Genomic DNA, 14,988 nt, shown 5'->3' with positions numbered 1-14,988 from the left:
TTCTTGATCACCAACATACTTCAAATACTGCCTAAACCTAGAAGCCTTCCCCTATTTCCTGGTTTGTACAACCTTTCCCTCAGATTTCACCTAACATTTTGTTTTATATCTCTCTGATAAACTTCTCAAGTATATTGAGCATTTTAGTAATCTGACAATTTACTAGAGTTATTAGATTATATGAGCTTTGAATGTTAAGGAGGCATCTTATTTAAAATTTGTATACCTCCTCCCAAGGACTAAATTCAATGTTCAAAATAGGTTAATAAATAAATGGGTTTTTTTTTTTATTAAATCATAAAAGAAAGTGTTCTGCAGCACAGGGTGCTCCTAAAACTAGTTTCTCTTCCTGAAGATACTCCATAGGTATCACCTATGAACCTATCATAGGTTCAACACTTCCTCCAATATATATCTCATGTATTTGAAATTTTCAGTGAAGCTAGCTAACACTTAAGAACCCATCCAGGTCTCTAAATAACTTACAAATAGAAGGTTCTTACTGTTGGTAGCAAAGTTCATGTCTGTAAGAGGCCAAGGCTGCCTGTTGAATTCTACCACCAGTCATCAGTTCATTGTCAAAGGCCCATGTCAGTTCCAAAAGATTCACCTTATCTTCCACATTGAAGTCAAGGTTCTAGAAATAAGAAAAATCCCACTGGGGTCATTGGCAGATGAGGATGTTCCTGACAATTATCAACAGCATTTATTGGTAATTTTAATAAAAAATATACCAAGTTTGAAAGCACCTCTGATGTCCCAGGCAACATGCTAAATACTGCAGAAGCAAAACAAAAGAAAAAAACAGTCTTTGCCTCAAGGAGCTCCCAGTCTTATGGGGAAGATGACAAGATGACATGCAAACAACAATATACAAACAACATACAAGATGAAACAGCAATAATGTTATCTCAGAGGGAAGGACCTATCGTTAAGATGGACCAGTAAAGGCTTTTTACAGAAGGTAGAATTTTAACTGAAACTAAGAAATCTTGAACTAGGTAGATTTAGATAAGCACACACAGAATATTTATATAAAGTATATATACATATGTTTAATATAGGTGTATGCATGCATGTGTGCATGTTATGTGGATCAATTTATATATCTTCATCCCAAAAGTCTTAATGATTTATAACATTCTATCTACCTATCCATCTATCATTCATCCATCCATATGTCTGTCCATACATCTATCCATCCATCTATCTATCTATCTATCTATCTATCTATCTATCTATCTATCTATCTATCTATTTACCTATTCACCTATTAATCTACCACTCGATCTATCTATCTTGGCAGTTAACATTTACATAACAAATTTTAAGTTGGCAAAACATGTTATATATGTACATATCATCAGCAGTGGTGTCTCACCATGATCCTAATAAGGTATATGCTACATATATAACAGCTATTAAATCATGTAAAATTTGCAGATATTGAAGTTGAGAGAAGTTAAATCTACACTCATACATCTCATGTCTAGAAGAACGATATGAACATAGCTGTCTTATTTCTAATACCATTATATTCCTCCAGTGCTGTCAAACTCAAATAGACATAGGAATCACCAAACACACATACATACATACATACATACATAAGAATCTCTGCAGGTTCGACTTCAAAATGTAATATTGGCTGTATTGCATTGCATTTTTAATTATTTTGTTAACTATTTCCCAGTGACATTTAAATATAGTTCAAGTCACACTTGAGAGTATTGTTTGCTACAGGTGGCCCTTCAGGACAGTACAGCACACAGGCCACTTTTTATAGATAATCTCACTTCCAATGATACAGGATTTCATGTGTTCTGTGAACAGGAAAAATCAACACTAATGGCACAGAAGATGGGTCTCTAGGCTATGAATAATTCCTGGATCTTAGTTCTTAGAATGACTTTTGATCCCTTGATCAGTGAGTTAAGAGCCAGAATGAAAGTCATGTAGCATGATTCCCTCTCCTTACAGATGATGAAACTGAGGTCCTCAGGAGCAAAGATTTGCCCAAGATTGGTCACAGATAATAACAGAATCAATACTTCAAGCAGTTTTCTGACAACATGGGTTCTTTATACAATACCACACTCCTTTTTTTTTTTAGGTTTTTGCAAGGCAAATGGGGTTAAGTGGCTTGCCCAAGTCCACACAGCTAGGTAATTATTAAGTGTCTGAGACCAGATTTGAACTCAGGTAGTCCTGACTCCAGGGACAGTGCTTTATCCACTATGCCACCTAGCCGCCCCTCACACTCCCTTTCAACATGGAATTCTAAAGTTATAAAGTGGCTTAGATACCACCCAGTTGAACCCTTGATTTCACTTTTGCACTAGTATCCTGTCTAATGTCTCTGTTAATATCTTGAGTTTTGATATTCTGTACTTGCTCAATCTCTATAAGTTCTAACAAAGAAGGTTTTTTAAATTGACATCTTTTGTTTCTACATTAATTTCCTCCCACTTTATCCTTCCCTTTCCTGCTTCAGTCATCTAACAAAATCTTTAAATGAGGAAAAAGAAAAAAAGTCAGCAAAACTTAGCAGTTCATTAACAATATATTTATTTTTTCAACATATGGTCCTCCCCAACCTCTATCAAATATATTATAAAGGCTACACACAAGTCAATCCACAGGCAACAGAACACATCAGGACAAATGGGATATCATTCAAGCTAATTTTTCCTCATTGATACAATGGATAAATGACCTGCTAACTACCAGAATGTAGCAAAGGAATAAAAAAAGCTTCTATATGCAGGGTCATTTGAGCTCTCTGAGAAAAGGAAAAGCATAGTGTCAGCTGTTAGAATAATTATAACATGTAAGGATTATGCAAGTGCTGAGGTTTTGACAATGACAAAGCTTTGTGCATTACAAAGGAGCAGCCTGGGAACAAATCTCAGCAGGGCTATCTCTCCATAGGAACAGTTGTCAAAAATGGCTTCTAACCAGCCAAACAGAATCAAGGAAGTGTATAGGCCAGCCCTTTGAAAAAGAAAAATCTCAAGCCTCCTTCTTTGGAAGAAGAACCTTACAATCACTGATTCCAAGACCCTTTCAAGATAGCATCACCATTGGGAGGGTGAGAAGCTCAATAAGAGCACTGGGCCAACTGGGAAGGAAGGAAGGAAGGAAGGAAGGAAGGAAGGAAGGAAGGAAGGAAGGAAGGAAGGAAGGAAGGAAGGAAGGAAGGAAGGAAGGAAGGAAGGAAGGAAGGAAGGAAGGAAGGAAGGAAGGAAGGAAGGAAGGAAGGAAGGAAGGAAGGAAAAATCATTCACTTGTATATGGTCTAAGGTAAGAAATGCTATTCTCTGAATGCAGCTAGGTGACACAGTAGAATTCCAGGCTTTGAGTTCCAATCTAGCCTCAGTAACTATACAACCCTGAACAAATCACTTGACCGCTGCCTCAGTTTCTACACCTGTAAAATGGGGTAATATAGCATCAATATCTAAGGGTTGTTGTAAGGATCAAATAATACACTCTTTTTAATTTTTAATTTATTTATTTTGGGTTTTTGCAAGACAAATGGGGTTAAGTGGCTTGCCCAAGGCCATACAGCTAGGTAGTTATTAAGTGTCTGAGGCCAAATTTTAACTCAGGTACTCCTGACTCCAGGGATGGTGCTTTATCCACTGTGCCACCTAGCTGCCCCCAAATAATATACTCTTAAAGCACTCATTTCTTCCCTTCCCTATCTCCCTTTCTCTCTTCTAAATGGCAAAAAAAAAAGAGGCAGCTGGGAAATGGAGAAAAAACTGAGCTTGGAGTCAGGAGACCTGGATTCTAATCTGAACCACTCCTCAGCTCTGAATTTCTGTGACTCTGTTTGCTATTCTAATGACACAGTATAGTCCTTTTTTTTTTTTTAAAGATAAAAAGGTATTACTTAGGGCCAAGAAATACTTCTTCCCATCCAGGCATATTACAACCAGTAAATTCTAAGAGGCCAAAAAAGAAATTACAGGAGGAATTTCCTTAATCCAAAATAACTTCCTTTTTATTCTCTCTGTGGAGCTGAGAGATCATCCAGAAGGAAAGAGGAAAAGCAATCAAAGATTCAGCCTCTGTTCTACTCAGCCCAGATTCAAATCCCAGTGGCAATGTCTCAGCCCTTCCTCCTTCAAAAGAAAAAGAGGCAGGATAGACTGGGGAGATTTCTTAATCATGGTTAGGAAGATCCTGGGATCTGACTGTGTTAAATGAAATTTCAATATCTATGTGTTTGTATATTTGTAGGAAGTTCTCATTTCAAGGCAACTAGGCAAATGGCACAGTGGACAGTGTACTGAACCTGAAATCAGGAATGCCTGGGCTCAAAAATGGCCTCAGAATTTAGTAGTTGTGTGACCTTGGACAATTCACTCTGTCTACATTAGTTTTCTCATTTATAAAGTGGGGAAAAGATAGAATTGACCTCTCAGGGTATTGTAAGTTTAACAGTAGGTAATATTTGTAAAATGATTTGCAATACTATGACAGTTATCCCTTCCCACATGGGGGTGGAGGTTAAGGGCCCAGTGCCCTGCATAAAATATTTTGACCCTCCAAAGTACTTTGCAATAGTACTATAGAATTAAAAGATAAAATTATATTAAATAGCACTATACATATATTTTATGCATCTTTCAGTTTCTAACCTTTTTGAATCATCTTCTGGCCTTTGTGTATTGTCTGCTGCTGCCACAAAACTATGAAAAAATATATTTATTTTCTCATGTCAACCCATGGTATATTGAAACTGGGATGGAAAAAGAAAAGATGTGGAAGGAATAACTGTGGTTATAATTATTATAATTACTATTATTATTAATACTAAGCCTATCTTTGGAAAGGCCTTTTCCTATGTGTAATGAGGAATAGGCTGGAAATCTTGTTGGGCTCTAGGAAAAATAAATGGTACATCTGGAGAACAGAACATTATTCAAACTCTGTAGATGCTATCTGGTGGCAAGAGTGGTATCAAACCAAAGATAATCACAGGAATTCTAAGTGTAGAGATGATCTGAGCAAACAATATAATGCCTGTCCTTTCTACAAAGTGTGTATTAAAATTCAAGGGTGTTCCATAAGTTAGATAAGATCTGCCAAAATAAAAAATTTCTCATAACCAGCCTATTCTCAGAACAGGCCTTCTAAATGAGCAAACCTGTGTATGGAAGGTATGCAAAGAAATAACCTGGAATAAGTACCACCAATATGCCAAGAGACCTGATGAGGGAATGAGTTGTTTCTGAACACCCAATCAATTCCTGGAATTAACAAGAAATTATAAAGAAAAGTAGCCTGCTTTGATTCCAAAAGATAACCCATATAAAAAAACTTTGTTGGACTGAGCAACAAACAGCAGGTTGTAGAAGTATCTGATCACTTGTTTCCTGGCTCTTCCTCAAATTCATCCCTTCTCATCATTCAGCATTCTGTCCTGGGTCCCCTTCTATACTACTTCAATTGGTGATTGCATCAGAACCCATGGATTAAGTGACGATCTTTATGCTTCTAATTATCAAATCTACCTTTCTTGGCCCAAACTCTTTTCTGACTTCCAATCTTGCATTTCTAACAGTCTTTCAGATATATCTTAAACTCACTATATCAAAAATAAACTCATTCTCTTGCCTCCAAAATCCTACTCCCTTTCTACCTTCCCCATTATTATAGAGGAGAACACCATCTTCCCAGTCCCTCAGGCTTACAACCTAGGGGTCATCTTGAATCCTTGAATCCTTTATTATCTTTTACCACTCATAGCCAAACTATTTCCAAAGCCATCAACTTTACCTTTGAATATTACTTGAATACTACTCCTTCTCTCTTCTGCTACCTCTTCTTCTGTAACTCTTTGGTGCAGTCCCTTATCATTTCACACCTTCATTACTGAATTTATCTGCTGCCCAAACTATTCTCTATTCAGCCACCAAAGTAATTTTCCTAAAGTTCAATTTCACTATATCACCTCTTCTATGAAATAAATTTTCCAGTGATTTCCTAGTGCCTCCAGAAGCAAATGCAAAATGCTCTGCTTGTAATTCAAAGCCCTATTTTACCTAACCTGCTCCTATGCTTCCAGTCTTCTTATACCTTCCAGATTATCAAATACAAGAGATTCCATCTCTCAGCTCTAGGGCTTTTCTCTGGTGATGTTCCCCATACCTGGAATGTTGTCCCTCCTCTTCTTCAACTATTCTTCCTTTAAGATCTACTTGGTTTCCTTTATGTCCCATCTAAAACTCCATCTTCTACAGCAAGGGTGGGGAACCTCTGCTTTGGTCTGGCACTGCCGAGGCAACCATAGGCAGGGACTCAAAATTCAATAAATGTAGGAGCTTTTTAGGAGTGAATTAATTAAATGTTTAACCACATATAATCCTCATATGATGTGGTTATAAATATCCAAATGGCCTTTGGCAGAAATGAGGTTCCCCATCCCTTTTCTACAGGAATCCTCCCCAATCTCCTTCAGCATCTTCCTTCTTTAAATATTTCCTACTATATATCACTTGTCTGTATATCGTTTACTTAGAATATATTTGTTTGCATGTTATCTCCCTCATTAGATTATAAGGTGCTTGAAGGACTGTCTTTTGCTTCTTTCTATATTCCCAGGGCTTAGCACAAGGCCTGGCAGAACATAATAGGCACTTATTAAATGATTTTTGAACTGATCATAATTAGCATGCACAAAAAATAATATGTTTTAAATCACTGAAAATGAGGGGGAGATGTAATTCCTAAAAATGACATATATAGGTGCAATGGAAAGAATGCTGGACCTGGAAATCAGGAAGGCTTAAATCAAATTCAACCTTAGATACTCACTACCTATGTAATCCTAGAGATATAACTTGACCTCTGTCTTCCTCAATTCCTTTATCTTTAAAATGGGAATATTAACAGTACCTATTCCTAGAATTGCTGGGAAGATCAAATGAAACAATATTTGTAAAAAGCTTTGCAAATATTCAACACTATATAAATGATAATGATGATGATGACAATGATGATGATGATGATGATGATGATGATGATGATGATGATGATGTGCTTTCTTCCTACATATCAGTATAGTTAACATCTCTAATAAATCCATAAGAGATGTGTCATCCTTTCTGACTTTTACGGTCATTTTATTTTAAATCTTGAAATAAAAACTAGAGTGTTTCAAACCATTCTTCTCTAATAAGGATTTTCTATCTATTTTAATTTCTCATGTCAACCCATGGTATATTGAAACTGGGATGGAAAAAAGTCAAGATGTGGAAGGAATAACTGTGGTTATAATAATAATAATAATTATTATTATTATTATTATTAATACTAAGCCTATCTTTGGAAAAGTCTTTTCCTATGTGTAATGAGGAATAGGCTGGAGATCTTGTTGGGCTCTAAGAAAAATAAATGGTACATCTGGAGAACAGAACATTATTCAAACTCTGTAGATGCTATCTGGTGGCAAGAGTGGTATCAAACCAAAGATAATCACAGGAATTCTAAATGTAGAGATGGACCGGGCAAACAATATAATGTCTGTCCTTTCTACAAAGTGTGTATTAAAATTCAAGGGTGTGCCATCAGTTAGATAAGATCTGCCAAAATAGAAAATTTCTCATAACCAGTCTATTCTCAGAACAGGCCTTCTAAATGAGCAAACCTGTACAGGAAAGGAAAAATGTACACACTCTATCTATACTCTTCTGAAAGCAAAATTCTATTCTACTGGGTTCCCTTGGTATGTTGTTTTTTCTTTTCTAAACCCTCTCCTTCTCCAGGTACAGATGGAGAAAAGCCCATGGCTTCCATGGTAATTCTGGCTCCAAATCCTTGCTGTTTGAAAGAAGGAATTTTGCCACAGAACCACAGGGTCTATATCAAACCTGCAATATCTCTTTGCCATTCTTTATGCCTTCTTGTGCCCAGAAGGCTATGACTTGCTCAGGAACAGCAAACCCAGTGCCATCATCGATGCTAGAGAAGAGGCGAACATCCATGCAAAAGGACAGAAGGGATGAGGTGGTGGAGGTCCTACAACCGTTCTCCTCAAAAACCTGCAGATTGGAAAAATGAAGATATATATCTGTACATAATATAAACACAGACATATGTATATAAACATATATGCTATATGTATTATGATAACAATAATGATAACTATCAACTTATTATGTGCCAAGTACTTTATAGATATCTCATTTTATCCTACAATCATGGAAGTACTACTACTATTCTCAATTTATAGTTGAGGAAACTGAGACAAATAGAGATTAAGTGACCTGTTCAGGTACACATACCTATTAAATGTCTGAGGCTGGTTTTAAATTTCCTAATTCTATGTCCAGCACACACATATATGTAGATGTAGGTGTATATACACATATATGTGTAAGTATGTGCATCCATGCACATGTTTGTGAGTAGATACATATATTTTGTGTGTATGTGTATATTAGTTGCACCATGAAAGCATGGCACTTTTCATATCTATCTTTGTATGTACATATCTATCCAAATATGCTGATTTGACAAAACATAATGTTGCTTTTTCAGTCATGTCTGACTCTTTGAGACCCCATTTGGGGTTTTCTTGGTAAAGATAATGAATTGAATTGCCATTTCCTTCTCCAGCTCATTTTACAAAAGAGAAAGCAAAGGCAACCTGGGTTAAGTGAATTGCCCAAGGTCACATGGCTATTAAGTATCTGTCACCAGATTTAAAAATCAGGTCTTCTTGACTCCAAGACTAGAGTCCTCTTCCCTACACCATATAGCTGCCCCCAAAAGTAAGATGCTGCAGCAGTTTTTATGCATGTTATACAAGGTATCCAAAAGTCTTAGTGGCTTGTTTTAGCTTTGACACTGTCTTAGGATTTTTGGAAGATCCTGTTGATCAGAAATGTTCAAAATGTGGCTCCTGTGCGATTTTATGTGGCCCCGGGTTTACTAAATGCTTTAGTAAATGAAGCTGAGCTACTGCAGAGCTTTCACTAAAATGGCAAATCAAAATATTCTCTATTGTTTTAATAAAAACCCTGCTTGTGTAATAAAATGAATGTTACACACTTGATAAAAATATCCATCAGTAGCCTGTTAAATTTCTCTGGCATCATCAGGGGCAACCTTGTACCCTCCACTGCATTAGGGGGCATTTCTAGCTGTCTTAATCTATACCCATCCTCTGGACCCAGATGCTCCAGAGGAGCCAGTGAAATTGGTGGTTTTGCACAGTTCTCCCTCACTTAAATTCAATTCACTTGCAAGTCATGGCATCACCTCTCTGATGTCACAGACCTCCTAGAGAACAAAGGACAAACAACAACAATGAAAGAAAAACAACAATGAAGGTCAAATGACAGTAACTTGAAGGTAGATGTTCCCAAACCTGTAGGTGCTAAGGATCACCTCAGGTTTTAACCCCAGACCTAAACCACTCTAAGCTGGGTATCCTTCTCAGCCTCCTTTTATGAGTCTGTGCAGTTGTTGATTTGATTTTATCTTATAAAGCTTTTAACAATAGCATTGAACACTAAAGGTTTGCAACATATGCAATCCACCATGACTCACGGGAGCCAGACAATAATCCTATGAAGTCAGGACTCAAGACATTATTATCCCCATTGAACAGATGAGGAAACAAGCTCAGAGAGAATAAAAGATCTGCTCATGGCCAAAAAGCTATTAAGTCTCAAGAGTGAGATTCCTCTGATTCTAAGTCAAGTGCTCTGTCTCACCATAACACTTGGTCTCACACATCATATATTAATCTATTTTGGAAGTTACTCTGGACAATTGCTCTAGCCCTCCTTTTTGTTGTTATTTACTCAGACATCTTTGATTGTTTTTGTGACCCCATTTGGGGTTTTCTTGGCAAAGATATATAGTAGTTTACCATTTCCTTCTCCAGTTCATTTTACAGATGAAAAACTGAGGCAAACAAGGTTAGGTTACTTGCCCAGGGTTACCTAGCTAGTAAGTATCTAGATTTGAACTCAGGTCCTCCTGATGCTAGGGCTGGTACTCTATCTGCTGCACCACCTAGCTGCCCTCTATCCTTCCTACTAGACTGTAGATTTCTGAAGGAAAAGGCCCAGGTCTTATTAATATTTTGTAGCCCTACAAAACCTAGTTCATGGGCTTGAACAAAATGGACATTTGAAATATTTATTAGACAACCTTTTTTTTAAAAATGAATTTTACAGATGCCAATTCCAGTAGCTTTTTCTCAGTCCTCATCCTTCTTGTTGTCTCTGTAGCCATTTGACAGTATTGCTCAGCAGACTTTTCTACTTGATACTCTTTCTCTCTAGGTTTTCATGATACAGCTCACCCCTGGGTTTCCTATTACCTGTCTGACCCTATCTTTTAAATCTCCTTTGGTAAATATTCTTCAAGTCATGTTTACTAACTATGGGTATCCCCCATGGCTCTCTCTCCCAGGCCCTCCTTCTCTTCTCTATTATTTTATTTAGTACTCATCAACTTCCATGGGGTCAATGATCTTATTTATATAGATGATCCACAAGCACATTTATTTAGCTATCTCATATCTCCAACTTTCCATTGGACAGCTCCATGTAGATGTCTTCTAGATAACTTAAACTCAGCTTGTCCCCAAACAGAACTCATTATCCTTCCTTCAAAATCATCCCCTCTTCCTAATTTCCCTATTACTATCAAAGGTACCACTATTCTCCCAGTCACCCAGGCACCAGATGTCATCCTCAACTCTCTTACTACCCTATACCCAATCTGTTGAAAAAATGCATCATTTGCTACCTTCATAATACATCTCTCACCTATACCCCCTCTCTCTTGGCACTGCAGCCCTCATCAAATCATACCTTAATAGTCTTCTGCTTAGCCTCCTTGCCTTAAGTCTTTCCGCACTCTAGTTTATCCTTCACTTAGTTGTCAAACTAATCTTCCTAAGAACAAATGTCATTACCCACCTCATTTCATTCAATAAACTTCAATAGTTCCTTATCACCCCCAGGATTAAATATATAAAATCCTCTGGCATTTAAAGCACAACATAACCTTGTACCTTTCCTTTCTATCTACCCAAGTTTCTTACACCTTATTCCCATCTACATACTCTACAATTCAATGACATTGACCTAACTGCTGGTGCTCACACCCAGCTTCAGATCCAGAATAGTTTTGCTGGTTGCTCCCCATGCCTACAAGTTTCTTCCTCATTTTCTCTATGTCCAAGTTTCCCTATCTTTCTTCGAGTTTGAGTTAAAAAATCTCTCCTTCTGGAAGAACTTTCTCTCTCATCATAATTTCCATGTGAGATTATTTTCAATTTATCCTGCATATAGTCTGTCTGTACATAATTATTTCTTTTTTTAATTTGTTTTCATTAAAGATATTATTTGAGTTTTACAATTTTCCCCCCAATCTTACTTCCCCCCCTCCCATGGAAAGCAATCTGTCAGTCTTTACTTTGTTTCCATGTTTGTACATAATTATTTCTATGCTGTGTCTTTGATTAGAGACAACTAATCCTGTGGGCAGAGACCTTTTTTGACCTTAGCCTAGTACCTAGCACACAGGCATACATACATACTATAAATGCTTGTTTTGTTGTCATGTTTTTACATGGCAAATATTTCTAGATTAGCTCCTCTAACTCAATCTCTAGGAAGTAAACCTTCCCTTGTTACAAGGAAACAATAAAAAAATTGATACAGTAACTGAATATGACAATTAGGAAACATTCTTTCCCTGTATTCCATTGTCTCCCAGTTCTTCAGAGAAGACCCAAGAATTTTTCATTTAGAATATCAGTGGAGGGGCGAGATAGGTGGTGCAGTGGATAGAACACTGGCCTTGGAGTCAGGAGTGAGTACCTGAGTTCAAATTTGACTTCAGACACTTAATAATTACCTAGCTGGCCTTGGGCAAGTCACTTAATCCCATTGCCTTGCAAAAAAAAAAAAAAAGAAGAAGAAAAAGAATAACAGTGGAATGAGAAAGGTAATATTAGGAGTTTTCTTTCAATTTCATTATACTTGAGGTTGGAAAGGGTATAGGAGGTTTATGATGAGATCCAGGAGACAGACAATCGGTTAAAGAGAAGGGATTACATAGAAATTTACTCCTCAGTTGTTCATCATTTTAAAATGCCCTTCACAAAGAACTAAGATCACTGGAGTTACAGACCAATGCTCTGGATCAAAGGGTACTAAATATCAATGTAGGAAAACCAGAAAAGTTTCAGAATGTCAGAACCAAATCTGATGATGTCTACCATCTTCTCTGTGAGATCTTTGGAAATCATCAAAAAGAAAAATTACTCTTGTGAATACATCAAAGGAGTATTGTTCTCCAGATGGAACAGAGCATAGAACTCATCTGATACAATCCCTTCATTTTATTGATGAGGAAACAGAATCCTCAAGAGATTATGGTGGCTAGATGGCACAGGAAATAGAGCACTGGCCCTGGAGACAGGAGGCCCTGAGTTCAAATCTGGCCTCAGACACTTGCTAGCTTTGTGATCCTGGGCAATTCACTTAAAGCCTCCCAACCAGGACCATCTCCATTCATCCTGATTCATATTTGGACACTTGACCCAGATGGCTCCAGAGGAGAAATTGAGGCTGGTAACTTCGCCCAGCACCTCCTCAACTAAAATCCAATTTATGTACTTGTCATGGCATCACCTCCTGGATGTCTTGGTCCTTTTTGAAAAACAAAGGACAAGGGGCAACTAGGTGGGGCAGCTAAGTGGCTCAGCGGATAAAGCACCAGCCCTGGAGTCAGGAGTACCTGGGTTCAAATCCAGTCTTAAACACTTAATAATTACCTAGCTGTGTGGCCTTGGGCAAGCCACTTAACCCCATTTGCCTTGCAAAAACCTAAAACACAACAAAACAAAAACAAAGGACAAGACACTAACAAAAGACTTATCCAAGGCCCAGAACTCAGCTCCTATGATTCCATCTTCAGTCCTATATCTTTTGATTTTTTTTGCCAAGGCAATGGGATTAAGTGACTTGCTCAAGGTCACAGAGCTAGGTAATTTATTAAGTGTCTGAGGTCAGATTTGAAGTCAAGTCCTCCTGATTCCAGGGCTGGAACTCTATCCACTGTGCCACCTAGCTGCCTTTTCAGTCCTATTTCTTAAAGTGGTTTAACTATAGTAACTTCTCCCCTATTGTAGCTGACATTTCTATAGTTTGCAATAAACTTTAGATATATAATCTATTTTGAGTCTCATAACAACTCTGTGATTTCAGTACAACAGTTGTTATTAACCTTTTATGACAGATAAGGGAACTGAGGTTCAGAAAAGTGGTAACTTGCCAAGTGAGAGTCTGAGATGAGATTTGAAACCAGGTTCTCCTGATCTCAAGTGAAGTACTTTATCTACCAAGTCACTGCTCTATAACCAGAGCCTATTTGTTTCTCTACAATCATCAGTGTCAGAAAAGATGGTAGGAAAAGGCAGATAGGTGCCAGATGATCACAGATTAATTTCTTTGGAAGGTCCTTTATCACTATGAAAACCAGGAGAAGCCTTGTGGATACTTGATATACACTTGTCCCTAAATGATCCCTTTCAGACAAAATGTTGATATAAGTATGCAGCCTCAAACTTGGGGCGGGGCCGGGGGGGGGGGGGGGGGGAATTCCCAATTAAAAAAGCATCAACTGGCTCCATAAGCTGGCCCGGCTCCACTGCCTCTGTTTCTTCTCCAGCTCCTGTCAACCTAAAAGACTTCACTCCTAATAAAAGAGAGAATAAAAAAGTACCCCCAAAAAAGTAATATGCCCTATGCATCAACACTGAAGACCAAGTTTGCTCCCCCTGCCCTTTACCATCTCTCTCCTGCATTTTATTTTCTATATCCTGGAAGAAGCACTGCTACTACCTGTAGAAAACTGGTTCACAAACATTCTTAGTCTAAATGCCATTCCAAAAATGGGACTTAAGACCCTAGAAAAACAAACAGAATGCTGGAGGAAAATGGCACTGCTTTTGATGATAAAGGATAAAACAGGCAAATTAATTAATTTAGTCCAGAAACAAAATCATAAGTTACAGAAAAAGTGTCCTGCAAATCTAAAGAACTCTTGAGATTATAATAAGCAGGCTATTTCTTGCAGACCAATGCTCTAGAATGAGCCTTTTGAGGCCTCTTTCCTGTATTTTTGTCCAACCTGCCTAGTGATGGCCTACAACGGAAATAATCATACTCAAAACTAGCTCTTCAATTCCTTCAGAATTTTCTCCACACTGTCTAAATTCACTATCATATTAAATTTTGCTTATAATAGGCAGTTAGATAACAATGGATAAAGAGCTAGGAAGCAGAGTAAGGGAGACGAATTTAAATCTGGGCTCGCCCACTTTCTAGCTGTTTACCTCAATTTCCTCATCAGCATAATAAGATAACTATAATAGTACCTACCTCACAGGATTGTTAAGGACCAAATGTAATAAATTTGTAAAATGGTGAATATAGTACCTGCCACATTTTGTTTTTATTGTTCAGTCAGTCAAGTGATGGCCAATTCTTCATGACCCCATGAACCATGCCAAGCCCTTCTATATTTCTATTTTCTCTCAAAATTTGTCCAAGTTTATGTTCATTGTTTTTATTATACTTTCTATCCATTTCATCCTTTGCTGCTTATCCTCTTTTCCTTTTACCTTCAACCTTTCCCATCATTAGGGTTTTTCCAGTGAGTACTGTCTTCTCATTATATGATCAAAGGATGTAAGCTTCAGCTTCAGTAATGACCTTACAGTGAATAGTTGAATTTCTTTTAAGTATTGACTGATTTCATCTCCTGACAGGTAACTAGAAAGCACTATAAATGCTAGCTAGTATTTTTTTTTATCCAATTTACAACAATACTCACAAATAATCTCTTGCTCAGGTTTCTAATCAGCCACCCCTTTCATTCCTGCCTGGGAAGATTTTGTTGGAATAGGTTCAAGTTTCTCAATGTGACTGTAGGCCTGGAACT

The 14,988-nt window shown here is 37.5% G+C and overlaps 1 protein-coding gene across 5 annotated transcripts in view; it reads right to left on the bottom strand.

Annotated features, from left to right (window-relative positions):
* Positions 1-14,988, bottom strand: part of NINL (ninein like) — a 205,954-nt gene that overhangs the window by 81,266 nt on the left and 109,700 nt on the right. For all 5 annotated transcript variants that reach the window (XM_074209293.1, XM_074209291.1, XM_074209290.1 and 2 more), the window contains exons 9-10: positions 7,884-8,054; positions 504-637 (exon numbers count right to left, since the gene is read on the bottom strand). In XM_074209293.1, coding sequence (XP_074065394.1) covers positions 504-637; positions 7,884-8,054 — 305 coding nt within the window. The remainder of the gene's footprint in view (positions 1-503; positions 638-7,883; positions 8,055-14,988) is intronic.

Source organism: Macrotis lagotis, chromosome 1 (genome assembly GCF_037893015.1).
Source record: "Macrotis lagotis isolate mMagLag1 chromosome 1, bilby.v1.9.chrom.fasta, whole genome shotgun sequence".
NCBI lineage: Eukaryota > Metazoa > Chordata > Mammalia > Peramelemorphia > Peramelidae > Macrotis > Macrotis lagotis.
This window is presented reverse-complemented; position numbering and strand designations above follow the sequence as displayed.